The sequence below is a fragment of the Cervus canadensis genome, chromosome 5, assembly GCF_019320065.1.
Source record: "Cervus canadensis isolate Bull #8, Minnesota chromosome 5, ASM1932006v1, whole genome shotgun sequence".
In the NCBI taxonomy this organism is placed as follows: domain Eukaryota; kingdom Metazoa; phylum Chordata; class Mammalia; order Artiodactyla; family Cervidae; genus Cervus; species Cervus canadensis.
The window spans coordinates 96261256-96289240 of record NC_057390.1 but is presented as its reverse complement, the minus strand read 5'-3'; the positions used below and the strand labels follow the sequence as shown (position 1 = coordinate 96289240).

The following is a 27985-nucleotide window of genomic DNA, read 5'->3' as shown; positions in this document are numbered from 1 at the left end:
TTGATAAGTTTGTCTGTTTTATTTCCAGTCTGTAGAGATGATATCCAGCACCACACACACTCACATGCACACACACACATACTGCATCCACCTGAACTTGCCCGACACACTCCTTCCTTTTGAATGGCAGGGACAAAGCCATACTTGGCAGTCCCCAAGTTGCTGGTTACATTAGTTAGATTTGGTCTTTCAGAAAGAAGGCAGCTGAACATCTAAGAAGCTGAGCCCTTAGCCAAAGAAGTAAGAGTCCCATAGCTAATAACCACAGCCTGAAATACATGCAGACTTCCCTTTCCAGGAACCACTCTTGAGACCCTCTCCCTTCAGGAGCTGAATTCCAAGAAATGATTAAGGAGCTGGTGGGGTTTCCCAGCACACTCCCCATCCAATGAGAGAACACTTTCCTGCCCTTTCAAAAAGCTGAGGACACGCCCACTTGCTCTCCTCCTTCAAAGAGGCTTCCTGAAATCTTGTCAAGTGTGTAACCACTGCAATAAGCCTAGATGCTTCTGCCCTTCTGTCTGAGTGAGGTACAGATACACTGTGACGAATGGTCAAGGAAGGCATTTCCTTGCTGAAACATCTCAGCCTGTCCCAGAAAAGACAGAGGCAGTAGGAAGGGGTGGAGACAGACAATTGCTCAGCTAAGGATCTCAGGGGTGGCGGGGAGCAGGGGAGGAGATGTGGGGATGAGATTTTACATTTACAGGGAGGAATGTTTTGCTGGGGTTTAAACTTCAACTAGGCGTATGCATTTGAAGTACCTCCTTAGACTGAAGATCAGCCAGTCATGGCCGAATAATCTTGTTCCTGAACTGGTCGAGGCCAGTGGATTAATCCAACCTGGCCATTTCCCCACCCTCTACCCATTCCACTTCCTCAAAAACTGCCTCAAGTCAGCCCCTTGGGTCCTTGGTTATGGGTCAAAGGAGACACGGGGAGCTCACATTGGCTCCAGCCTCCAACAGCCCCCAGACCTTCCCACTTAAGGTTTTTCAAAGGCTTCTGCAGGACTCTTGCCCAGTCTTGGGCCCAGTTAGGCGTCTAGGATTGCAATGTAGTCACCTCATAGCTTCCTTTTCCCCAACATTCATCACGGGGGTCTGAATTCCCCACTAGACTCTAAATTCCACGAGTCTGTCCTTTTCAGTAATGGCCCATAACAGGTGCTTATAAACATGTGCAATGGATGAGTGCATCTAAGTCCTGAGTGGGCAGGGGAAGGGACTACAGAATCCAGGTGGGGTCAAGGCTGGGGGTCCTGCTGATCCTGCCTCAGAGGCACTAGGAAGGGTGAATCCTGGCCCAGGGCCCTCCCCGAGGGTTGACTTAGGAGACTGTCCCTCCCTGTCCCTTCCTTTGTCTTCATCACTGACTGAGGCCAGCCCAGAGCAGAGATGAGGCAGGGGCAGGGGGTATCTGAACGCCCAGGCCCCAGTCCAGATCCCCCATCTCCAGATAAACCCCTGACCTTGGACAAGGCACTTAATCCTGTGGGTCACCACAGTTTTGTCACCCGTGAACTGAGAGGCCTGCCCCAGCCAACCCACAGGGTGGCTCAGGGCTCTAAAACTCTAGTCCATAATAAAAACCACAGGTGACCCTGATCCAGTTCCCAGGCTCAAGGTTTTGAGTGGTGTGGAAACAGCGCGATGAATCAGGGAGACAGTGGGCACAGCACATGTCAGGAGAAAGTGGGGTGGGGGTGGGGGCTTAAAGCTTGTAACAGGTTGTCAATAAATATCTGTTGAGTGGCTGAGTGAATGAATGAAGAAGGGATGAATGGTGTAAGGAAGGTGTGAAGGCAAATGGGGAAGCAGAGTCATGTTTCAAGCAGACTAGGCAAACTATTTCTCAGTTCCTGGCTTAACAGTCGTGTGCTGCCTCTCTTTGCCATGAGCGTTGAAGTCCTCACCCTCCTACCCTATTGCCCTCAGCATCCTCCCTGAAAGGTGGGACTAGACTGAGCTGAAGCCCTCCCCAAGGCCCCAGGATCCCCTCTACCTCTGAAGCCTCAGCAAGGGTCAGGGGGGTGCTGCAGCCTCCTTCTGAGCTGCCTGTAAAGGTGTGGCCAGGGGGCAAGATTAGAGGATTCCTCTGGATCCTTCTGGAAGGGCTCACATTGCCAAGCCCCTCTCCTCGTCTCCTTCTGTCACCTCACTGAGAATAAGACAAGGCGTGGACTGAGGGAGATCAGCCGAGGAGGTGGGACACTGTGTGGCCACATCCTAGCACACCCAAGAGCCCTGGAATCACAGAGCTGTCTGAGGAAACCCTAACGAGGCCTTGCAGCCTTATCCCAACTCCAGGGTCTTCTGCAAGTGGACTGAGGTCTTCACCAGGGCCAGGCCAGGATGTCAGGACTTAGCTCAGAGACCTGGAAGGACGAAGAGTGCCAGTTTCAAGTGTGGGAATCACAGGCTCTGGTCTGCCTGGCCTGGCCCTGTCCCGTCTGGTTTTTGGTTTAATGTCAGCCCTTCTGTACAGGGAGGGGAGATGCAGGGAAAAAGAGAGGGAGGCGATTTGGACTCCCCAAACCAGGGCCCCTTTAAGGCAGATCATTTGTGCTATACAAAGAGATCACTGATTCTGCTGATGAAAAAACAAACGCACAACGACCAAACAAAACGAATAAGAGGTCACAATGAGTCACGAAGGGCGCGATCAGGAGGGAGGAAGAGAGTGGGGAGGGCGGGGCAGGTCCAGGCAGGGATCCTCAGGGCAGGCTGGCGATGTCTCTCTCTGGAGGGGGCCCGACTGGCTTGGGGCTGCCCTCGTTGGCTTTTCCTTCAAACATCATGACTCTGGTTTGGAAGTAGTGAGGGAAAAAAAAAAGAAAAACAACACAAAACAGGATTAGGACTCTTTTCCTCGTCCAGGGAAAGATCATCCCGGCCCTCACATCTGCAGGGTCCACCACAGAATGCCTTTGCATCCTCTCTCCAGGGGGATTTTCCCAGAAGCCTCTGCGGGCAGATGGTCCCATTTTACAGAGGAGAATACTGAGGTGCCAAGGGGCAATGTGACTCAGAGCCACACAGGCAGGATGAGATTCCAGATCTCAGACTTCTGGGTCATGTACCTCCCCCGACCACGCTGCCTGGAGGAGGCAGGGCTAGTCTGTGCTGTGGTTCTGCTCAAAACCCCTCCAGATCTTCAAAAACCTCCCACTGCTCTGACAGTGAAGTCTGGGGAGCAGAGGGTGGGGGTTCAAGGTATAGCCTCAGGAGGGAATCCCAGGCCTACTCCTTCCCAACTGGTGCCACCAGCAAGACACTCAACCCACAGATGCTCAGTGTTTCCAACTAAATGTGATGATGCCAAATGCACTTACATCCTGGAGCTGTTCCAGCTGACAGTGCCCTCCTCCCTCTGGACTCCCTCCCTGGGTAGGTTGCTTCAGCCCCGTGGCTTTGAATCCCATCCAAAGATCGATCATCCACAAAGGGCCTCTGGCTGAGCACCAGACCTGCAGTCAGCTTCCTCCTCACCCTCTCCCCTTGTGTGTCTAGGGGTGCTTCCAATGCAATACGTCAAAACTGAGCTCAATTCTCTCCTGCCCCCTGCTCTTCTCTCAAAGCAAACTGCACTATCACTCATCACTGAGTCAACTCAGAACCCAGACCTTACAACCACCAGACTTCTTGTTTTCCTTTAAACTTGGAAGCAGCCCTGCCAGCTCTACCTCCAAGATCACTCCCGACTCCAACAGCCCCTGCCCTCCTCCACTTCAGCGCCTCCAGGCTGAGCACCTCATTTCTTACTTGCACAAGCTCGTGAGCCTCCTACTGCTGCCACTCTTCCTCCACTGCAGTCGGGGCAGGCCTTTTAAAAGTCAGCTCCTTGGGACTTCCCTAGTGCTGCAGTGGATGAGAATCTGCCTGCCAATGCAGGGGACACGAGTTCATTCCCTGGTCTGGGAAGATTCCACGTGCCGCAGGACTACTAAGCCTGGGCTCCACGACGACTGAGCCCATGCTCTAGAGCCCAGGAGCTGCAACTACTGAGCCTGCATGCTGAAACTACTGAAGCCTGTGTGCTCTAGAGCCCAAGAGCTGCAACTCCTGAAGCCCATGCACCTAGAGCCCGTGCTCTGCAACAAGGGAAGCCACTGCAATGAGAAGCCCACACACTACAACGAAGAGTAGCCCCCGCTCACTGCAGCTAGAGAAAGCCCACGTGCAGCAGTGAAGACCCAGCACCGCCAAAAATAAACAAATAATGCTAAATCAACCATGGACCACAAGGGCCCACATCACCTGGCCCCTGCCCGTCTCTGCAGACTCATCGCTCACTCAGTGTCCTCCAGGCACACGGGCCTCTGTGCTATTCCTTGAGCATAAAAGCAGGTTCTGCCACAGGGCCTTTGCATGTGCAGCTTCCCCCACCTGGAATGCTTTCCTCTAGATTTTTACGTGTCTCATCTCTTCACATCTCCCTCACTCAGGGCTCTGGTCAGACGCCACCTTCTCAATGAGATGCTCCCTGCCCCACCTCTTTCTATTCCTCTTGCCCACTTTATTTTTCTGTGTGCTGCACTATTGCAGCCTGGTGTTTGGGGTTTTTGTTTTGTTTTTTGTCTGTTTCCTGTCATTAGAATGTAAGCAATTCATGGCTCCCCAGCACAAAGCATAATTCCTGGCACAGAGGTGGTGCTCAATATTTGTTGAATTCATAAATGACAAATCTAAGGAGTCAACATGCAGACTGGGGCATGTTTGCCCAATACAGAGTAAATATCCACTGAATCTTAGGTGTCATTTTAATAGCATCATCACTCCTATTGCTACCACCTAGCCTTTCAGGTGCAGTGTGATCTCACCTGTATGGTCTTCCTACCACACCTCCTGATCATCCTGCCCCACACTAAATGCTCTGACCAGCCCCATTAGTTAGTTAGTTCAGTCGCTCAGTCATGTCCAACTCTTCGCAATCCCATGAATCGCAGCACTCCAGGCCTCCCTGTCCATCACCAACTGCCGGAGTCTACCCAAACCCATCGAGTACATCGAGTCGGTAATGCCATCCAGCCATCTCATCCTCTGTCATCCCCTTCTCCTCCTGCCCCCAATCTTTCCCAGCATCAGGGTCTTTTCAAATGAGTCAACTCTTCACATGAGGTGGCCAAAGTATTGGAGTTTCAGCTTCAACATCAGCCCTTCCAATGAACACCCAGGACTGATCTCCTTTAGGATGGACTGGTTGGATCTTCTTGCAGTCCAAGGGACTCTCAAGAGTCTTCAACACCACAGTTCAAAAGCATCAATTCTTCGGCGCTCAGCTTTCTTCATCATCCAACTCTCACATCCATACATGACTACTGGAAAAACCATAGCCTTGACTAGACAGACCTTTGTTGACAAAGTAATGTCTCTGCTTTTTAATATGCTGTCTAGGTTGGTCATAACTTTCTTTCCAAGGAGGAAGCATCTTTTAATATCTCATAATAACCCCTAATGGAAAAGAATCTGAAAAAAAATATACATATGTATAACTGGGCTTCCAAGATGGCATTAGTGGTAAAGAACCTGCCTGCCAATGCAGGAGACCCAAGAGATGTGGGTTCAATCCTTGGGTCGGGAATATCCCCTGGAGGAGGGCACAGAAACCCACTCCATTGTTCTTGCCTGGAGAATCCCATGGACAGAGGAGCCTGGTGGGCTACAGTCCATGGGGTTGCAAAGCGACATGACTGAAGCGACTTAGCACGCATGCATGCACATGTATAACTGAATCACTTTGCTATAAACCTGAAACTTACACAATATCATAAATCAACTATGTTTCAATTTAAAAAAAAAAAATTAATCTTATAAAATCCAGGCGAGTGTCCTTTACAGTCCGAACAAATATTCTGGGACTCTCCAACGAATTTCTCTGCTGCTCTCTGGTGGGGAAATACGTTCAAACTGGGATTTTGGTTACCACACTGTAGGCGCTTGTCATCAGCCAGGTGTTGCACTTGACTCCTCATATGTATTATGTCATTAACCCTCAGGACAACACTTCATGCAAGATACATATGATCATCTCTGTCTTATAGGTGAAGGAACCAAGGCTCAGGGACCAAAAGTAATATTCCCAGTCATTTCAGTAGCAAGAAGTAGCATCAAGAGGAACTTCCCTGGTGGTCTATTGGTTAAGAATCTATCTTGCAGCATAGGGGATGTAGGTTCAACCCCTGGTTGGGGAACTAAAAGCCCACATGCCGTGGGGTGATGAAGCCTGCATGCCACAACTAGAGAAGCAACAAAGGACTCTTGTGCTGCAACAAAGACCCACTGTAGCAAAAAAAAAAATTTTTTTTAAAAAGCAGAATTGAAAAAAAAGAAATAGCATCAAGATTGACCACTACCTCCCTTTTGAGCTGGTTTTTGGCTCTAGATTATGCTCACAACAATCTGTGGGGTAGTAGAGTCATTTTACAAATGAGGAAGCTGAGGGTCAGAAGGTCTCAGCTGTGCATTTATCATCATCGTCATCATCATCCCCGTTGCCACTTACTGAGCACTGATTTCACTAGGTTCTGCTATGGGCTCATTTTGCCGTCCAGGTACTTATTAACTGGACCCTTTGATAGATGAGAGACATCAGGTTCAGCGAATTTAAGAACCTTGCCCAGTAGGTCAGAGAAGTGAATTACTTCCTGGCCGGGGACTGGCTGAGGTGCCTGAGCCAGGAACCTCTCCACACACAGTGACTCTGCCTCCAGAGACCCCAGGAGAGGCAGGAGGTACTCACAGCTTAAGGACTGCTGACCGTTTCCCCAGCATCATGTTCACGAAGTCTCGGTAGGAGATGGTGTCGCTGACCCCGCCCGTCACCTCCGAGATCATCTTCTTCATCTCCAGGTGGGTCTTGGGGACCCCAAGCTTCTCCATCATCCTCTTCAAAGACATCAGATCTGCCGGAGGAGAAGCAGAACTGTTAAGTGGGGACAGGCTGCCGGGCCGAGTGGGGAAGCTCCCGTGCGGCACCCCGTGCCCAGAAGAAGCCCGGCAGGATGGCCCCTCCCTGGAGACTACAGGCAATGACTTTTCTCCCCTCGGGAGAATAAGCCCATCACACCCTCCCTGCCCTCTTCAAAGGCAGTGTGAACTAGGGGTTAGGGACGTGGGCATCTAAAGTCAGACCGACTTGGGTTGGAATCCAGCTCTGCTATTCTTGGCTGTGGGACGTGGGGCAAACTCCTTAACCTTTCTGAACCTCCTGCCATCAGTGATAAAATAGTCAATGGGATCATGTGGAGTGAGGATGCACTGGACGCCCCTGGCACACAGCTTCTCTTCATCCTAGTTTTTCTCTGCTGCTGCCCGAGGTTCAGGTGACCATGAGCCCACTGCTCCAGCCACCCGGGAAATCACAGTCCAGCAAAGTGGGATCAGGGAGTTGGCCTGACCCACGCATCAGAAATTGCTTTCCCGGGTGCTGGCTGCCAGCTTCTCCCCAACCTGCCTCTCCCATCCCACAGTCCCAGGCTCCACCTTGCTGGAAGGGAGATGGGGCCCAGAACAGCCAGCAGAGCAAGAAAGCCAACAAATGAACCAAATTCAAGAAAAACAAGGGAGGCACCCCGAGGAGCTGCTGCCTCTGACCTCCTGGCTCCCAAGATCTGAGGCAATTTCCTTCAGATTGTTCCATGAACAATGGGTCAGCAACCGGTGGAGTAGGGGTAGGGCGGGGGCCAATTTTAGGGCCGGGGGAGTGGTGGACCAGCTCCCCGGAGAGGCGGGGTGGTCAGCTCTGGTGTCAGACCCTGAGGTGCCAGGATGTCCAGGACATTTCAATGAAAGCTGGGCAATGCTTTACAGGAAGGAGTGAACCGCTCCCCACATGCTGCGGGCCAAACTCTAAACTGGCAAGACGTTTCCGGATGGCGATTTGGCAAGATGCTTCAAAAGCCTTTAACCCAGAATGCCTAATTCCTGAGATTTACTCTACAGAAGTAAATCAGCTGTGTGGACAGAGATTCACGTACAAAGACATCCTTCATGGGATTATCAGTAAGACTTAAAACCGGACATCATCTGAACGGGCGATGCTAAGGCCTTGGCCGAATAAATTATAGTCCCTTCCCATAATGGAATATTATGCAGCCATTAATTATATTTCAAAAAAATGAATCATATGTCAAAATACAAACAATATATTATTTTTTTAAAAAGGTTCTAAAGCTGTATAAAACTGCTTGTTATTAGAACAAAGAATGGAAGGAAGCTATTTCTGGGAGGTGGGGTTGTGGTGATGTATTTTGTCCCTGTGCTTTGTGGTGATTTCCGAACCATTTTATGGTGATGATGTATTAATTTAATAACCCCTATTTTTAAAGAGGCTTCCCGGGTGGCTCAGATGGTAAAGAGTCTGCCTGCAATGCAGGAGACCCAGGTTCAATCCCTGGGTAGGGAAGCTCCCTTGGAGAAGGGAATGGCAACCCACTCCAGTATTCTTGCCTGGAAAATTCCATGGACAGAGGAGCCTGGCGGGCTACAGTCCATGGGGTCGCAAAGAGTTGTACATGACTGAATGATGAACACTTTCACATTTCATTTTTAAAGAAAAAAGGATAAAAATATTCAAAAAGGAAAAAACGAGAGAAGACAGAGGAGGGGGAGAAATGCTGGAAGGAGGGCCCATTGAGAAACCACAGGCCGTGAGGCAGGGGGACCCTCAACCTGCCACCCCTGCCCCATCAAACAGCCTCCCCTCCCCCTGGCCCAGCACCCCCGGGGTCTCACTCACCAATCTCGCCCTCATTGTTCAGGTCAAACTCCATGTACTTCTCTGGAAATCACAGAGGAAAAACTGGCATTAGCAGGGCCCCAGTGACTCCCCTGGGGGGTAACTGGCTGGGTCTTCAGGGGGCCAACACCAGCCTCCTCACCCCACGTGGGGGGTTCGATGCAAGTCCTGTCATTTCAGCTGTTGTCTCTGGAGAAAGGGCTCACCCCCGCTGCACCTTTTGACAGCAGGCGAGGTGGAGCAAGGTGCCAGGGGCCCACTCTGACCCTCTGCCAGGATGGGCAGCTACTTTCCCCCAGGCCCCCAGCAGTGCGGGCTGGCCGCATCCCAACCATCTGTGAACACACTGAAATAAATACCCGGCCCCGGGGAGGTGGATCTGCAGAATTTGGGAAGCAGATCTTGGGGGTAGGAAATGGTGGGTTTTCAGAGCATCTCAGGTGATTCAGATGGGCAGCTGGGTGCGAGAACCTCCAGGCTAAGAAGTCCCCACAGTTCTGACCTTTTGTGGGGGGCTCATGGGTACCACTGAGAACCTGATGCTCTTTTGGGACAAATGCCCATGGACCTGCCCTTGACCACAAGGTGGCACGTACAGTGCCCAGGGGTACCCGGACACTCCCCGCAAACCTCACTACAGACTTGGAGTTCGACCTCCCGGATCAAGGGGTCGGAGGAGTGAGCCTGGTATCTCCTGACAAGGCAGTGTGCGCAGGGAAGTCCCGTGGCCTTGGGCAGGTCGCCCCTGCCACAGGGGGCGGAAACTTCGGGGTCTCTTCTGCACTGAGCAGCTAGCATGAGAAAGCCAGGGTCCTCCCAGGGACCTGCAAGGCCCCGTGGCCTTCACAAGTGTCTGCCCTCCAGACTCCAGGCCTGCCTCTCCCCCGCGACGTCCCCCATCCCCCCTGCTCCCCCCAGCAGCATGTTGCGGCGCCTGGCCCATCTCCCACCTGCTCCTGCTCTAGCCTTGCCACCCCTCTGCCTGGAATGTCCCTCCAGGGATTCTCAGGGCCTTTCCTCTTGCTTTCAGGGGCCCCCAGCCTTTCTAACTGGGCCCCATCACCCCCACAAAGCACCTACTATCATCTGACACACTTTCTACTCCCTTGCTCTCTCTTCACCACCCCTCCCCCAGAGGACACGGGCTCTTTTGGCCAGAGGCCATCCTGTGAGTTCCTTGTGCCCCCACCTCCCAAATGGCCTGGTGCCTAGTAGGGCTCATAAAATGAGCGAGTGACTTAAAACTTCCACATTCCCTTCACTTCCGAGGTACCTTCCTGTGGTCCCAGGATGCACCCCATCCTACATTCCAATGAGGACCAGGAGCGTGGACCTTAGCCCCCTGGGACTCTATCCCTCCTCGCAGAGCCACCTCTGAAGAGTGACCCTGTTGGTATTCAGGGAGAAGGAAAGAGACCAGCCGCTCTGCGTTGGCACTGGGAGAGGAGGGGCAGAAGGCCCGGCCAGGGCGGGAGTGTCCGTGTTCTAGTTCTTTTCCTTCTTCCTTCCTTCCTTTCTTCTTTCTTTATGATGTAAAAAGCACCAGTTGTGTAATGGTTAAGAGCAGAGGCTTTGGAGTAAGACCAACATGGCTTCAAGCCCCAACTCTGCCAGAAGTAAGCTGTGTGACCCCAGACAAATGATGCCACCTCTCTGAGCCTGAGTTTCTTCATCTGCACCATCTCCTCGTGGCTTGGACTGGGCTGAGGCAGGGAGATCTGCAACCCTGAGCACAAGGTCAGCGCTCAACACATGCTCAGCCATTGGTGTCCCGCCTCAAGGACGGCTGAGCTGTAAGCGGTCCGAGGAGCACTGGCCGGCTGTCTGCCCTGGAGCAGCGAGGATGCCCACAATGCCAAGTTCGAGTGATCCCCCAGCGCGCCCAGGGCTCCCACACCCGGAGTGCATCTCCCGGGCACCGAGGGTGGGTCTGTGCGGCTCCTTCTGTGCACGGCTCCTCTCCTTTCGAGCCGCTGGCTGGGAATCAAGCCCCGGGGCCCAGAACAGAGGGACCTTTCTGCCGCCCCCGCCCTGCGCGGGCTCCTGGGCCCTGTTTTCTTTTCATCCCGTGCTGCTGGGGATTCAATGGGCAGAAACTCTGGCCCCTGCCCCACTGTGGCGACACAAACGTCCATTCTCCGCAGGGGCTCCCGAGACGCTCCACCGCGGAGGAGGGGAGGCAAGCGCGGTGACAAAGAGCCGATTGTGTCCTGGGGCCCCGGGAGCAAGCAGGGAGGGCCTGGGCAGAGGCAGGCAGGAGCCAAACTGAGCCACGCTGGGCAGCAGCGGGGGGAGAGGGCCAGGGTGGGCCCGGGGCCTGTGGGCGAGGGGTGTCCCCGGGGCTGGGCACCCCGTCTCACAGTCTGCCTGGAAGAGGGGTGTTCTGGATGAAACTGGGATGCAGCCCGTCCCCGTGGATGAGGAACGCTATGCGTGAGGGCAGGGGGCCACTCAGCTCTCCTGGGGGCGGCGGGCAGCCAGCCCCAGCTCACCTTTAAAGGCTGCGAGCTTTTCCGGCAGGCTCTCTTCATCACCGTACTTCTGGTCGCAGAGGAACTCCTGCGGAGAGGACAGCACGGAGCAGGCGGTCAGCAGGCAAAGCTCACCAACACACAGGCTCCCTGCCCGGTGCCGCCTCCCCCGCCAGGTGGCCGGGCTTGGCCGGGCAGAGCGGGAGGCCTCGGGGTTTATCCTGGCCTCCTGTCAACCCTCAGGGGTAGACCTGCACCGTCCAGCCCGTGGGTAGGAAGTTTGTTTAGCAGCCGGGGGTGAGGCCCAGCGGTTCTGATCTGGAGGACACAGCACCTTCAGCCAGCCTCCGAAGTCGGGGTACAGGGACCCGGGCTTCCCCTCTGTGCACCCCGGCTTCAAGTTCCACAAAGCCGTGAGCCGCAAAGGCGAGTCACGTGGTTCCAGCGACAACTTCTCAAGTAGGTGATCCTGAGCCAATTGACCTCTCTTTGAATCTCTCTTGCTTTATCTGCCAAATGGGTATAACTATCGTTAGCTTCTTCTTGTCTGCAAATCCAAGGAGAGTATACATATATGAATCTTGGAAGCTCAATAAACAATAGCTATTATGTTATTAATATTATTACTCTCTTTCCAGAGATCATTTACCCTCTCACCTGTGTCCTCATCTGTAAAACAGGGTCTGCCTTCCCCTCAGATGCTTTGAGAAACTCAAACGAGCCCTTTCAGAACCAGATGGCATTGAGGGGAGATGGTTTGGGATTAAACAACAGTCCCAGAATGAAGCACCTACCCACACATTCACTCCGGATCTCCTGGTGGGCCCAGGAGGCAGCTATAATTACTATTCCCATTTTACAGATGTGGAAACTGAGGCTTACAGAGCCAGAGCTTCAGCTCAGTTCTGTCTGACTTAGCACATGCATCTTTAACCCCAACACTTAAAAATGGGCAGTGAGCAGGTATTCGTCCAATTTTAAAACAAAAACTAACAATTAGCACCAGCTAGGCTGGTCACAGTGGCAGGTGTCTTACTTGAAACTGAAAGTGTTAGTTGTCCGGTCATGTCCGACTCTTTACGACCCCATGGACTGTAGCCTGCCAGGCTCCTCTGTCCATGAGATTCTCCAGAGAATACTGGAGTGGGTTGCCATTGCCTTCTCCAGGGGATCTTCCTGACCCGAGGATCGAACTCAGGTCTCCTGTGTCTTACCTCCCTCGTTGCTCATCTTCAAGTGGCCCTAGAACCTGCATTCAGATGAGGAAGCAGAGTGGGCTCCCATCGCAGCACCAGAGTTTGCAGTTTCCCCTCTACTTCCCTGGACCTTGCTTTTCTCACTGAGCCACGTGGACATGGCTGTGGCTCCATCCTTTCATTATTTCAGCAGTTTTTGAGGGACCACAGTGTACACTGCTCTCTTCTAGGTATCCTGGGAGCAAGTGAGACCGAAGAGGGTAAGACAAGGTCCTTATCATAAAATTACAGGAAGTCCCTGTTTAACATGATGTTAGAGGACTTCCCTGGCAGTCTAGTGGTTAAGACTCCACACGTCCACTGCAGAGGGCTTGGATTCCATCCCTGTTTGAACACGTGCCATGCAGTGTGGCCAAAAACACCAAAATAAAGTAAAATGTTAAATATTATCTAGGTCTAACTAATACACAGTTTGAAGCTCCCCTCTGCTCTTGCCTAATCCAATTTCTCTCCCTTCCCAGAGGTAATCATGATACTGAGCTTGGGCTTCTATCATTCTCTTGAATGGTTTTCCTGTTATGACTAGGCCAACTACTATTGAAAAAGACATCTTACAAGTTAATTTGGAAGAGTTTACAAAATTCTAATTCTAAATTTTGGAACATCCCATATAAATATATACTTGTAGTGCATAAGTGATCTTTTAAATGAAAAAAAAAAAATTATCTGTGTCAATCACACCTGTTTTTTATAATTCCTGCCGTCATCTCCCACTAAATGATGACCAAGTCTATACTTACACATCTCCTAGGACAGGGAACTCACTACCTCTCCAGTCAGTCTTTGTAAATGGAATGTAGAGTGGGAGAATAACTAAGAAGCACCTTAGTTAGGATAAAGCTCTCTGGGTTTGGATCTCAGCCTCCTCCTACTAGCTGCAAAATGGGCACACAGGTACCCACCTCCTCAGGCACCTACCCCTCAGTGGAGACAACCCTCTGTGGGCAGTTAGCACCAGGCTCGAATGTCCCTGCTCGGTAAACAAGTACAACTCTGTGTGGGGCAGCCTCTGATCCCTTCGAGGGTTCAAGTTCCTCCCCACTAACTCAGAACCCTTTGACAGAGTAGGAGGCACCCCCACCCCCAGCCAATGTGGCTTCTCTCGCTGGGTCAGGGGGCCTCTGATTGCCCCTTTGCTTTTGGCAGGCGCTATGCGATCCCATTCAGTTCTCACAGCCACCATTACTTGAGTTTGCAGATCAGAATAGGACCAAGGAGGTCAGCATATATTACACGTACAAGGTCCCCAAGCACGGCAGAAGCTCAGGGTTGGTTTGGAACCCGCATCTATTGGACCCCAGGGCCCGTGGCTCCAGCAGCTGAGTAGGTGGAGGGCAGCCCCAGGGCCCATGGGGTCCAGCTGGCTCAGCCGTAGCCTCACTTGGAGCCTCATTACCATGCACCATGCAGCCTTGCCTGCATTTGGCTCCGCTGAGCTGGAACCTTCCCCTGCAGCCTGGGAGACTGCCCTCCTGTCGGCTGGCTCTGCCTGTCCATCCCTTCCTCTTGGCTTCCTCTCGTAGCTTGAGCTCTTCTCCCCTGTTGCCCCCACCCCCATTCTCTGACCAAAAGCAGGACAATGAAGTCTTGTCCGTGACCCTGTGCCAACCAGGCACCTCCCAGGGTCACAGATGCCATATCTGTCTGGCGGAGGTAGAAATCAGCCAGGGGTAGCCAGCCTCTGGGGTAAAGCAGAAACATTAAAAAAAAAATGTGGGGAAGTGCAAATATAGGGCATCCAAGATTTTGTTTTGCCAAGTCGAGTCTTTAAACAATGACCATTGACGGTTGCCATGAGTTCAGAAAAGGATATTTCGTAAAAGTAGGAAGTTCACAATCTCTGAGCTTTTAAGTGGAATCCATTTAGGCTACTCACCACATCGTGCCTGTGTTCCCTTCACCTGATCATGTTAGGAACCAGAAAGCCTTTCTGGGGAAGCACAAAAGCACAGACAAAGCCCAACATCTGAGACCCTCTGGGGAGAGAACTGGGGGCCCTCCGGACTCCCCTGTTCCTTCTGGCTGACCAGAAATCCTGCACCAACCTGGAGCCTGTCTGTAATATGTGTTGACCACCTCTGAAAAAGGAGGGAAGGGGGCCAGGGATGACTTTAAAAGAATGACACAGCCTGAGGACACAACATAACTGATTAGAACCAAACAGGTCCAAGATGGTGGCCGAGTGGACTTCCTCTAGACGTTGAGCCTCAGCTTTAAAGGTCAAAAAGGGGGCAGTGGCCCAATTCCTGGAAATCCCCACCCCTTCCCCAAAATAGCTGAAATACTCCTCCCACTCATTAGCCTATGAAATTACCCAGCTCTATAAAAACTGACAAGCCGGTACCCTGCCAGCTCTCGCCCTCTGAGACGGCCCACACTCTGTCCTTGGAGCGTGTTTCTCTCTAAGTAAATCCACTTCTTACCTATCCCTTCGTCTCTCATTGAATTTTTTCTGTGATGAGACATGGAGAACCTGAGCTTCATTAAGTTCTGAGACCAGGTGTGTGATCTTGGTTAAAAGACTGTGGGTTCAAGACCCAGTCTGAGTTTCAAGGTTTCATCTCTACAGATTCCAGACAGATGGGGCTCAAGGGGTAGGACTCCGTCCTGGGTCTTGGAGACAAATCAGACACAAATGCAAGAGCTCAGCCTGAACTGCGGGGTGCTTAAGAGCCACACGCCTCCCTGGACCTGACCCTGGGCCTGGCTCTCAGCAGGCAGCCCTAGGTGTCCAAGATTATTGTCTTTTCACTGATAAAGCCAATTTCCTCCTTAGCACTGATCACCATCTAACATGCTATTTCACTTCTGCCCTCTACTCCGCAGCCCTCATCCCCAGAATGGGTGCCTCAGCTATCCTGGCCTCCTGTCTCTGCTTCCTCCCTGCCAGCTCTGCTCCCACCGTGGGATGGCAGCTGTGTCCCCCGCCTGGAGTGCACATGTCAGCTCCTTCTGGTCTTCACTCAACTGTCACCTCTCAATGCCACCCAGCCTCCTGCAGACCCCGCCCCCACTCCAATCCACCTTAAGATAACACCTTGCATTGTGTTAAGAGTTACCTCTTAACACAATTTACAGTGTAAATACTTATTAAGGGTGTTGTCCATTATCTGTCTGCCCCTGCTGGGTTCTACTCTGTAGGTGCTCAGTCAATACTCGGTTGGCCAAAAAGTTGTTTTCCTGTAATAAAACCTAAATGAACTTTTTGGCCAATATTTGCAGGAAGGGTCAATGAACTGAGACTCAGGGAGGATAAGCAACTTGTTCATCAAGGTCACCTTTTCATACTGTTCATGAGGTTCTCAAGGCAAGAATGCTGCAGTGGTTTGCCATTCCCTTCTCCAGCTATGAGAAACCTAAACAGCGTATTAAAGAGCAGACCCATCACTTTGCCAACAAAGGTCCGTCTAGTCAAAGCTATGGTTTTTTCAGTAATCATGTATGGATGAGAGTTGGATCATAAAGAAGGCTGAGCACCAAAGAATTGATGCTTTCGAACTATGGTGCTGGAGAAGACCCTTGAGAGTCCCTTGGACTGCAAGGAGATCAAACCAGTTCATCCTGAAGGAAATCAGTCCTGAATAGTCATTGGAAGGACTGATGCTGAAGCTGAAGCTCTAATACTTTGGCTACCTGATGTGAAAAGCCAACTCATTGGAAAAGACCTTGATGCTGGGAAAGATTGAAGGCAGGAGGAGAAGGGGATGACAGAGGATGAGATGGATGTATGGCATAGACTCAATGGACATGAGTTTGAGCAAACCCTGGGAGATGGTAGAGGACAAGGGAAGCCTCGAGTGCTGCAGTCTGTGGGGTCGCAAAGAGTCAGACATGACTCTGCGACTGAACATCAAGGCAGCACAGCTAGCCAGTGGCTGAGCTGGGATTAAACTCCACAGCAGAGGCTTGGGTCCCCTCCCTGCGCAGAGGTGAGGAGTAGAAGGAAGTGGCAGTGGGTGTTGGAAGAATGCTAGAAGGCAGGTCCTTGGTAACAGGTTCTAGGAGGATGTGTTTACTATCTCTGTCCCACAGATGCCTAGCCTAGCACCTGACAATTCCCAGCATATAGTAGGTGCTCAATAAATGTGAACAGAGTGAACAGGGAGGACTGCATTCAGCCCAGGAAGACTTTCTCCACCCTCCCTCCTGAAACGGAAAAGGCATGCTTCTTGCAAAAGCATGTTTATGCATATGACAGAGGCTGGAGAGGACTGAGATTGGAATGAATTTTCCCTCAGAGGCAGCAGTGACAAATGCTTGAGCCGTAGGGCAAGTATGGGCGGGAGAAGCAGCTGACCTGTTTATGGGTGGGTGGGCAGCACATGCTGACCTCGGGCTTGGGGCAACTGTGTGGACCATGCCTTTGGCAGGGGGGCGGGGAGGCAGAAAGGCGGGAGGCAGGAACAGGAGCTCTGTTGGCTGGGCTGCCAGCTCCCACCCCACCTCGGAGCTTTGGATCCCTGGTCCCTGCTCACGCACAGCCCACAGCTTCCTCCCTCCAGGCTCCTCCCCCCAGATCCTTGCCCAGCCTCAGGGCACAGCCCCCTGGGTGGGTACCTTCTCCAGACCCCAGCAGCCCCTGCCTTAGCTCTGGGCCCCCAGGCGGAGGAGATGGAACTAGAAGGTCACCTTAGATGTTTGAAGAAAAATAAAAACAGAAACTGGAGAAGGAAATGGCAACCCACTCCAGTATTCTTGCCTGGAGAATCTCCATGGACAGAGGAGCCTGGAGGGCTATAGTCCATGGGGTGGCAACAGTCAGCCACGACTTAGCGACTAAACCACCACCACCAAAAACAGAAACAAGAGGGCAAGCTGGAGTCAGAATGCCTAGGTTTGAACGTACTGAGTGACGTGGGGAAATGACTTCACTTGTCTGGGCCTCAGTTTCCTCATCTCTGCATGCTCAGTCACTCAGTCGTGTCCAACTCTTTGCAGCCCCAAGGACTGCAGCCCACCAGGCTCCTCTGTCCTTGGGATTTTCCAGACAAGAATACTGGAGTGGAGTACCATTCTCTTCTCTGGGGGATCCTACCAACCCAGGGATCGAACCCAAGTTTCTTGCTTGGCAGGCGAATTCTTTATCACTGTGCCACCTGGGAAGGATAAAAACAGTTACCTCATAGGCTTGTCCTGAGTATTATAGTAGGTAGGTAAATATACCTAAAGGGCTTAACTCAGTGCCTGGCACTTGGTAAACGTTAAAAAAATGTTAGCAATTTATTATTATCCTGTCATGCTGCAGTTCATGGGGTTGCACGATTTAGTTACTGAACAACAATTTATTACATTATTATCATTTAACATTTCTATACATTCAATCCACTTATAACCCCCAACGCATCATCCAGACTATCATCAACTATTAAACAGATTAGGAAGGAAACCCTCTCCCCCAATTCAGGCCGGTTATGGTTGCCTTTTCCCCTCTCCGGGTGTCCTCATCACCCAGATAAGACAACGGAAGTCCAGAGAGATTGCTCAGCTTACTCAAGATCACAGTGTTTTCACAATTCAAGGTCTATCTGCCTTCACCATCCCAGCTCCCTCCCTGCCCCTAACTAGGCCTGGCCACGGTTTCCGGGTAAAGGAGGTCAATACTGGGATCTGGGCAATATTTCCTCTTGGGCAGCTACAGAAAGAGGTTACTCTAGAGGCCAGGGAACCACTCTAGCCCTCCAGGGGTGAGAAGGGGCGTGTGTGCGGACGTTTCATTCTAGTCCCATTCCCCGCTCCCACTCCAACCCACTGTCCCCACAGACCAGTTTTTCAGGTTGCAGAAACTGCTGTCAGAGCATCCAGGTATGAGGGGTTCAGGGGCCCCCTGGGCTCAGAGAGTAGCCAGTCTAGAGCCCTTGGGGGCCTGGTCAGTTCCTAACAAAGAACTAGGAAATGCAAGCTGGAAAGAGCCTGGGGTCGAAAACAGGAAGCCATGAGCCAGAAGGTCACTGCCCACGGGCTGGACCCCCAGATGTGGCAGAGCTGCTCCAACATCCACCCAGTCACAGAATCCCGAAGGGACTCCTCAGAGATCCAGCTGGTCCTCTTTGTCAACAGCTGGGGAAACTGAGGCCTCAGAGGGCAAGGTCTTGACCAAACCATCTTTCCTGCAGCAAGTGCAGGACGTGCTCGGCAGATGGACGGGGAAGGGAGCTTGACTTGGATTGCCTGGGCTCAAATCCCAGTTCCAATATTTACTAGCTCTGTGGCCCAGGGCAACTTGCTTTACAACTCTGGGCCTCAGTTTCCTCATCTGTGAAATGGAACCACAATAACAGAACCTCCTCACTGGGTTGGTATAAAGATGAAACGAGTGAACTGCATAGAAAGAGCCTCGCTTCTAGTATACTTACTGTGTGTGTGCCTAGTCACTCAGTCATGTCCAGTTCTTCGTGAACCTCATGGGCTGTGACCCCTGGCTCCTCTGTCCATGGGATTCTCCAGGTAAGAATACTGGAGTGGGTTGCCATTTCCTTCTCCAGGGGATCTTTCCGACCCAGGGATTGGACCTGGGTCTCCTGCATTGTAGGCGGATTCTTTACTGTCTGAGGCACAGGGAAGCCCAGTATACTTACTAAGGGTTTGCAGTTATCACTGTGTGTTTGGATCACCCAAACTCAAGCCACACTAAGAGACGACTGTGCACAGCAGAAGGGCAGAGAAGAGGCCCACCCATGACTCTCTCGCATTGTGCCATCAAGTCATCCTGGTAAGCCTTGACCCGCTGGTCGCTCCTCCTCCAGGGCAAACTTGGCTTCGTCCATGGATACCAGGCTGAGCTGGTACTAATAGGCCATCCACAGAGGACAGAGTGCACCCATCTCAGACCCTAGGGATGGTGCCCACAGCTGCGTGGGCTCACTGCTGCCTCTCTAGGTTATCTATAACCTCTGATGCACACCAGTCTCCCCTCACCCCCTGAGAGCTCATGCCCAGAAGGGGCTGTTTTCCGAACCAGCAGGGGTTGGCAGCCCCAGGATGCTGTGTCCTGGCCTCCCAATCCTCACCATCTGCCTGCCCCACCCCCCAACCCCACGTAACTCCCTTTCTGGGCTGGTACCTCTAGCACTTGCTCCCGGATGCTCGCTCCTGGCCCTCCAGGTGCGTCTTTATGTATTAGCTGCAGCAGAATTTTAGGGCAGGCAGATATCACCATCTTGGAGGCCATCCAAGGGGCCAGCAGCCGAAGCCCTGGGCGAAAACTCCAAGGACAGGTGGCACCATGCCTGGCACTGTGGCCTCTGACGCAGCCCACAGGCTCTTAAAGGGCCAGGGCCAGGGCCAGGTCACGGATGCCCGGCCTGGGGCCTGGCGTGTAGCAGGTGCCTGTAATGTGCACCCGCGAGGACAACAGGCTCACATTCCCCACGCGGCTCCGGGGCCTCATCCGGACACGGTGTGCTCGCCAATAGACGGGGCAGCTGGAGAAAAACACCCCACCAACTGCCCGAATGAAGCAGACCCTGCAGAAATTCCATCTCTGGCTTCCTGTGACATGGCCACTCTGAGGTCGAGAGGGGCAGGACCTGCAGGGACACTGAATCTTCAGAGGCTCACGTGGCTGCTTATCACCAGCTCCCTTATAATATATTAAGGAAGAGCAAGAGAGACGGGTGCCCAGCGATGCCAGCTGGGCATTCACCTGGGTAGGGGACAGGGTAGCACTGCCAGTCCACAGGACAAGAGACACACCTGTGCAGTGCCAGGTCAGGTCTCCTGCTGCTGGGGGAGGGACCAGGGAGAGGCACCCCCTGGGCAGAGCTAGGCGGCCTGCTGTGCCCAGTTCCTGGCGCAAGCGGCACGTGGGCTCTGACTAACCATCAGGCACCGAGATGCTAGAGGGAATGCCGAGTGCCCTTCATTCGACCCCGGAGGGCTGAGAGGGCGGGGTGGCAGCCAGAGATCCTTATCCACGTAAGCAAGAGAGGCCTGTGTCACGGTGAGGCCACAGCCACCCAGTGGACAGCGGCCAGGCCGAGCCACGGGCGCGTCTGGAGGCAGAATCCCGGCTCTGTCACTTCCTGCCTGGGTGACTTTGGGCAGGTGACTTCACCTGGCTGAGCCTCTGTTTCCTCATCTCTAAGGTGGGTGGCCGAGTAATCCTTGTCTCACGAGGATGTTTACAGGCTCTTGCTGAGCATCCACCTAATCCCGCGTTCCTCTGAGAGGAGTTGGTGAGATGAGGCACTGCCAAGCACCAGGCCTGGAGCAAAAGCACAACGCAAGCTCCTTTGTAAATGAGCCTCCCAGCCTCTGCTGGTGCAAGCCGCCGCTCTCACCACCCTCCAGGCTCCGCCGACTCTGTCCCACGGCTAAAGACACTCTGAGGGGCACCCGCCCGTCCCGCAGCTTCCTCGGCTCCTGCAAGAAGCTGGAAAGAATCTGTCCCGTTGCCATATAAGGCCGGGTCTGGCTGACCCGGGGTCACCTGCCATGCCATCAGGGCGCAGGGAATGTCAGCTATGTACGGGGGTAGGAGGTCCTGCCGGCTCCAGTGGTGCCGAGAATGCGCACGCGCAAGCACACACAGACAGACACACACAGAGAGACATACACAGACATACACACACACACAGACACACACATACATACATACATACACACATACACACACAGAGAGACATACACAGACACACACAGACACACACACACACACACACATGCAGACAGACACACACACAGAGACATACACAGACACACAGACAGACAGACACATACATACATACATACACACACAGACAGACACACACAGAGACATACACAGACATACACACACACAGACACACACACATACATACACACACAGACAGACACACACAGAGACATACACAGACATACACACACACACATACATACACATGCAGACAGACACACACAGAGAGACACTTACAGACACACACACACAGACATACACAGACATACATACACAGAGAGAGACATACACAGACATACACACACACAGACACACACACATACATACATACACACACAGACAGACACACACAGAGAGACACTCACAGACACACACACACACAGACATACACATATATACACACAGAGAGACATACATATACATATACACAGACATACACATACATACATATATACACACAGAGACATGCACACACAGACATACACACACAGAAACACACTCATAGACACACACACATACACACACAGACACACACAGACATACACATACATACACACACAGACATGCACACACATACATACATACACACACAGACAGACACACACAGAGAGACACTCACAGACATACACACACACATAGACATACACATACATACACACAGAGGGACATACACATACATACATACACAGACATACACATACATACATATATACACACAGAGACACGCACACACAGACAGACACACACAGAAACACACTCATAGACACACACACATACACACACAGACACACACAGACATACACATACATACACACACAGACATGCACACACATACATACATACACACACAGACAGACACACACAGAGAGACACTCACAGACACACACACACACATAGACATACACATACATACACACAGAGGGACATACACATACATATATACACAGACATACACATACATACATATATACACACAGAGACACGCACACACAGACAGACACACACAGAAACACACTCACAGACACACACACACACATAGACATACACATACATACACACAGAGAGACATACACATACATACATATATACACACACAGACACGCACACACAGAGACATGCACACACAGACATACACATAAATACATACACACAGACAGACACACACAGAAACACACTCACATACACACAGACATACACACGCAGACATACACATACATACACACACAGACACGCACACACACACACACAGAGAAACACACTCACAGACACACAGACATACACACACAGACATACACATATATACACACAGAGACACACACATAGACATAAACACACACATAGAAATACACACACACAAAGACACACACAGACAGACATACACACACACAGAGACATACACACACAGACACACACATAGACATACACATACACACAGACACACACACAGACACACACATAGACATAAACACACACATAGACATATACAGACATACACACAGACACACACATAGACATAAACACACACATAGACATATACAGACATACACACAGACACACACATAGACATAAACACACATAGACATATACAGACACACACATAGACATACACACACACAGACATACACACACAGACACACACATAGACACATACACAGACACACACAGACACACACACACAGACACACACATAGACATAAACACACACATAGACACACAAACAGAGACATACACAGACACACACATAGACATATACAGACAAACACACATAGACACACACACAGACATACACACAGACACACACATAGACACACACACAGACATACACACACACACAGACATACACATACATACACACACAGACACACACACACAGACACAGCATGGGGGGGGGTGGGTTTGCCCACAAGGGAGCCCCAGCCAAGCTCAGAGGTGGACAGAAAAGGCTGGGGTCAAGTGTGGCTACTCGTGTGTGTGTGCACGTTCAGTTGCTTCAGCTGTGTCCGACTCTGTGAGACCCCATGGACTGTAGCCCACCAGGCTCCTCTGTCCGTGGGATTGTCCAGGCAAGAATATTGGATTGGATTGCCATTCCCTCCTCCAGGGGATCTTGCCCATCCAGGGATTGAACCCGCGTCTCCCGCATTCCAGGTGGATCCTTTACCCTCTGAGCCCCCTGGGCAGCCTCGTGTGGCTGTTTAGACCCAGGCAGTATATCCAGCCCCGCTGAGTCTCGCCTCGTGCAATATGGGAACAGACACTGGCAGGGCTGGAGTGAGCATCCAACGAGATAATGTCCCAAGCACGCCTGGCATACTGCCCAGCACACACCCAGTGCCCAGAAAATAACAGCAAAAACTAGAGTGAAACCCCAGAAAGTGCATTTTCATACAGCTCCACCAGGACCTCTGGGTCCACCCAAGGCTCCTTCTCTTTTGACTCCTGAATCCCTTATAATAACAATAGCCAAGACTGAGCTACCCTGCTGCCCTCTGGAAACTGGCCCATCCCAGGGAGGAGAAAGGCCACAGAGAAACCATTGGCCCAGAGAAGCCCCCAGAGCTCGTCGTCAGACTGGGCTTTGCCCCAGGCAGTAGGCACAGCAATGCCCAAACACGTACAGTGAGTCATGAAGCCCCGACCTTCGTGCCTTCCAGCTTCCAAAGGACCACCGGGCAGCTGCTCAGCCCAGCCCCCGCAAAGCCCCACTTCAGTGGAGCAATGAAGCTGCACCCCAAAGGCAGGCAATCTGGGCTGCCAATATGGTTCCCTGACTCATTGGAAAAGACCTTGATGGGGGGAAAGACTGAGGGCAGGAGGTGAAGGGGGTGACAGAGGGTGAGATTGCTGGATGGCATCATAGACTCGAGGGACATGAGTTTGAGCAAAACACTGGGAGACAGTGAAGGACAGGGAAGCTTGGCGTGCTGCCGTCCATGGGGTCATAAAGAGTCAGACACAACTGAGCGACTGAACAACAATAAGAATCCATCTACCCTAGGGAACTTCCACCGTGGCCATGGCCATGTGTGAAATCGACTCAGACCTTCAAACACAGTGACTCCCCGAAAGTCTGCAAGGAGCTTCAATCTAATCCTCTCTAGTGAGGATCGTTGTAGGGACCTGGAACAGAGCAGGTATCTCTGCTCCCAGTTCACGAAGGGGAAGATAAGATTCTGCCAGACAAAGGGGTCTGGTTCAGGCTGAACAGCCAGCCTATCTCAGACCTTGCCCCTGGTTTCCACTCCTGCACCTTGAAGTCCCAAACAAACCAATGATAACAATCAGGATAGCAGGCAGCTCTCCTGTGTACTCTACATAGATTATCTCAGCTGAAAAATCACAACAAACATATTACCATTATCTCAAGAGGCTTGCCCAAGGTCACAGAGCAAGTGAACACCCGTCTCCACCCATATCTCTCAACTATGGTGGGACAACCTTGCTGCTGTGGTGGGGAACAGCTCAAGCTTCTGGTTTGATCCTGGCGCCTCCTTCCTTGGGAGCCCAGAGCCTAGATCCCAGCAGCCAGGCTGGGCTCACACAGTGGATCTCAGAATAGCATCCAGGCAGAGAAAGGACACTAGACCTGAAATTCTGCCACTGGCTTCTGTGTAGCCTTGGCTGGCTGCTTGCCCTCTCTGGGCGTTGGGGTCCCAAGGTGGTTAGACATAGCCGTCTCTTGTTCACCATCCCCAATCTCAGTGCTGTCCAGACTGGCCCCTGAGAGCCACAGTCCCTCCCCTGAGCCAAGTCAGTACACCTCCCAAAACAGCCCTGTTGCCTCACCCCCACCCCACGTAGTCGCCCCATCCCCCAAGGGCAGGGTTGGCATGGGAAGTCCCACGCACTCTCCACTGCTGTCCAACTCTAGTCACCTCTCCCCCATCTCCAGCTGTCCTGGCTCGGGGTCCTCTGGCTGTGGGTGGATTCAACTGGCTTGGAACCCGGCCGGCTGAGTGGCCCAGGGGGCTGTATGAGGTCAGGGTTCTAGGCTCCCGTCCAGAGGGCAAAAGCAGCCAACACCAAGGCTGGGCCAGCTGCGGAGGGGCCTGGGAGGGAGCCCAGTAGCCTGGACCCCTGAGAGTCCCAGCCAGACAGACGTCCAGGTCCGGACGTCCAGCTGCACTCAAAACAGCACCAAGAGGCCAGGTGCAGGATGATGATGAGGGGGCCAGAGTTTAACCTGGCGGGACCCTGGGGTCTCCAGAGCCCTCCGTGGGTTTCCTATAGCCGGGGGAATGAAACCAGGGAGGCTGCCTAGTTCCAGACAGTCCATGGAAATCAGACTGCAAGCCCCGGGTGAGAGTTAATACTACATGTGTGCCGCAGCCCTTGGACCCACCTTCACACGACCTCCCCCCAGGAGCCCACTGACCCCCACTGCTTTCCACTTGGGGACCCTGAGCCGCACTTGGATCTTGGATGCACAGCAGCCCAGGGGAACCAGCCGGGGTAATGTCCAGCCTTGTTTCAGTGGGCATGACTCTGCCACCAGTTAGAAACCTGGGACATCCTCCTGAAGAAGTCATCCGAGTACCACCCATGGACGTCTTCTCTCCTGCCCGGCCAGGTGCTGGACCAATCACAAGACATGCCTTCCCTTATTGAGCCCTTCCGGGGACCCAGGCTCTGTGAGGAAAAGTCCTTGCTAGGGACCACAGAACTGGTACCCGATGGAGACCAGATCCGAGCCCAGGGCTTGTGGTGCTGCCTTTGAGTTCTGACCAATCCAGGCAGGCCCTGACAGTTTTCCCTTTCTTCTAGAGTTTAAATGTAGTGTTTAAGCAAAGGTCTAAAACGTCCCATTGTGTGTCTGGCAAGAGCCGGAAGGATTTCTTTATAGAAATCCACCAGGATCAGGATGAAAAGCATCAAGTCTCTAAGGCAACCTTTCCTAAATGTGCTGGAGTGAGAAGGAGTTGTAGGAGTGGGGGACCAGGCAGGAGGCCAACATTTTCTTGGGGGGTGGGGGGTGAGAGCACTGGCCTGTGAGTCTGGAGCCCGGAGTTCTAAGAGCAGCCTGACCCAGACCTGCTGTGCCACCTTGGGCGGCTACCTCACCTCTCTGAGCCTCTCTTCCCTCCGTTGCTGTAAAACAGGGGACAACTCAGACATCGGGGGGCCCTTCCAGTGCCAAGTCCCTGCAGCGGATCCCAGGCCAGCTCCGGTGGAGGGGGTGCGGGTGAGCCGGGCTGGCATCAGAGCTCCAGAGAGGGCCCCACCTCCCTAGTCTGAGAGGAACAACTTGCAACCCGAGACCAGAGGGAGGTGGAGGGGCTGGAGGGGGACCTACCTGGAGGCATGGGGACAGGACTGGAGGGAGGAAATTGGGGAAAGCCCGGGAGATGGAGAGGGAGTGGGGGTTGATTTTGCAGGCAGCACAGCCTCACAGACGGAGGTGGGACCCACCCCACGGGGCGCTGGGAGATCTGGGGGCGGCAGCGTCGAGCTGGAAAAGCGATGGCAGCGGCGCGCTCTTACCCGGTTGATCTCGGCCAGCCTCCTCTCCTGCCGGGCTTTGAGCAAACCGAAGGCTTTCCCTCCTGGAGGAGACAAAGAGGCGGCCGGGGAAGCCGGGGGGGTCTCTCTCCGGGCCGCGCGCCCTCGGCCCGCGCCCACTCCCGCGCGCCGCAGACCCCACCGAGCTCCCCGCGCGCACAGGTGGCGGGCGGGGGCCACCGGGCGCGGGCCGAGGGAGTGGGAGGGGGGCGCGGGCCAGCAGGCCAGGGGGCGGGGCGGGGCAGGGGCGCGGGCCGGCGGGGGGACCGCGATGCCTACCTTGGAACCTGTTGCTGAGCGCGACCGACATGGTGAGCACCCGGCTCCCGCCGGCTCAGGGCTTCGCGGCCGCCAACGAGGGACGAGGAGGAGGGGCGGGCGCCTGGTCCGAGATCGCGCGGCGTGTGGCGGCGGGACCGAGGGGCGGAGGGATGGCGCGGGCGGCGGGACACTCCCCTCCCCCTTCCCTCCCCGCCCGGCCCGCCCCGCTTCTCTTCCCCTCCCCTCCGCTCCCCGCCGCCGGCATCAAAGCGGCTATTATGCGGGACGCTGAGCCCGCCGGCCGGCCCCTCTGCTGGAGGACGCGGAAAATGCACCGCGCGGAGGCCGCCCGGGAGCGCCTCCCTCTCGCTTCGTCCCTGGGACCTCTTCCAGTCCGTTCCCGCTCCGGCCGCGGTTTCCCGTTAAACAGACGGGGACGACCTTAGTACTCACTTCGTGGAATGGCTCTGAGGATCCATCCAACGCGGGTCCCAGTTGCCGGGAGTTGAATTCTCCTTTCGCCTTTTGCGCAGCACGTACTTTCAGAAAGGCAGGCCCACCACGTTCCCAGCCTTTCCTCTTAACTCTTGAAAGATGTACACGCTTGTAGCTTGCTGAGAAAATGCATAACGACAAAGTGTCTCTCGGGTATCACTGACACTTGAAATCAATTAGAACGAGTCGGTGTTTTGTTAATAAAACCTTTTCCTTGATCACTCACTGGGTACCAGGCACGCTTTGCCAGATCAACGCAGGATATATGTGTTACATCATTTAATCCTCAAAACTTTGTGACATAAGACTCCACGGCTCCACGTTATAGAAAAGTCAGAAAGTTGGAGCCTGGAGTACAGGTCCACCAGGATGATAAACCAAGCCTCTAATTTCTGAAGCAGCAGATCTCAAGAACTGGAAATAAGTGAAAAGTGGTTAGTCCCTCAGAGGTTGTGCAACTCTTTGCGACCCCATGGACAGTAGCCCTCCTGGCTCCTCTGTCCATGGAATTCTCCAGGCAAGAATACTGGAATGAATAGCCATTCCCATCTCCGGGGGATCTTCCTGACCCAGAGATTGAACCTGAGTCTCCTGAACTGCAGGCAGATTCT

At 53.0% G+C, this 27985-nt stretch overlaps 1 protein-coding gene across 1 annotated transcript; it reads right to left on the bottom strand.

Moving 5' to 3' along the window:
• AIF1L (allograft inflammatory factor 1 like) lies at nucleotides 1-27078 on the bottom strand. The gene is made up of 6 exons (XM_043469866.1): nucleotides 26898-27078; nucleotides 26601-26662; nucleotides 11232-11298; nucleotides 8740-8781; nucleotides 6742-6904; nucleotides 1-2804 (listed from the first exon to the last, which is right to left on the bottom strand). Exons 1-6 carry the CDS (start codon nucleotides 26926-26928, stop codon nucleotides 2717-2719), a joined length of 453 nt encoding a protein of 150 aa, XP_043325801.1. The 5' UTR covers nucleotides 26929-27078; the 3' UTR covers nucleotides 1-2716.
• Nucleotides 27079-27985: the final 907 nt, after the last annotated feature.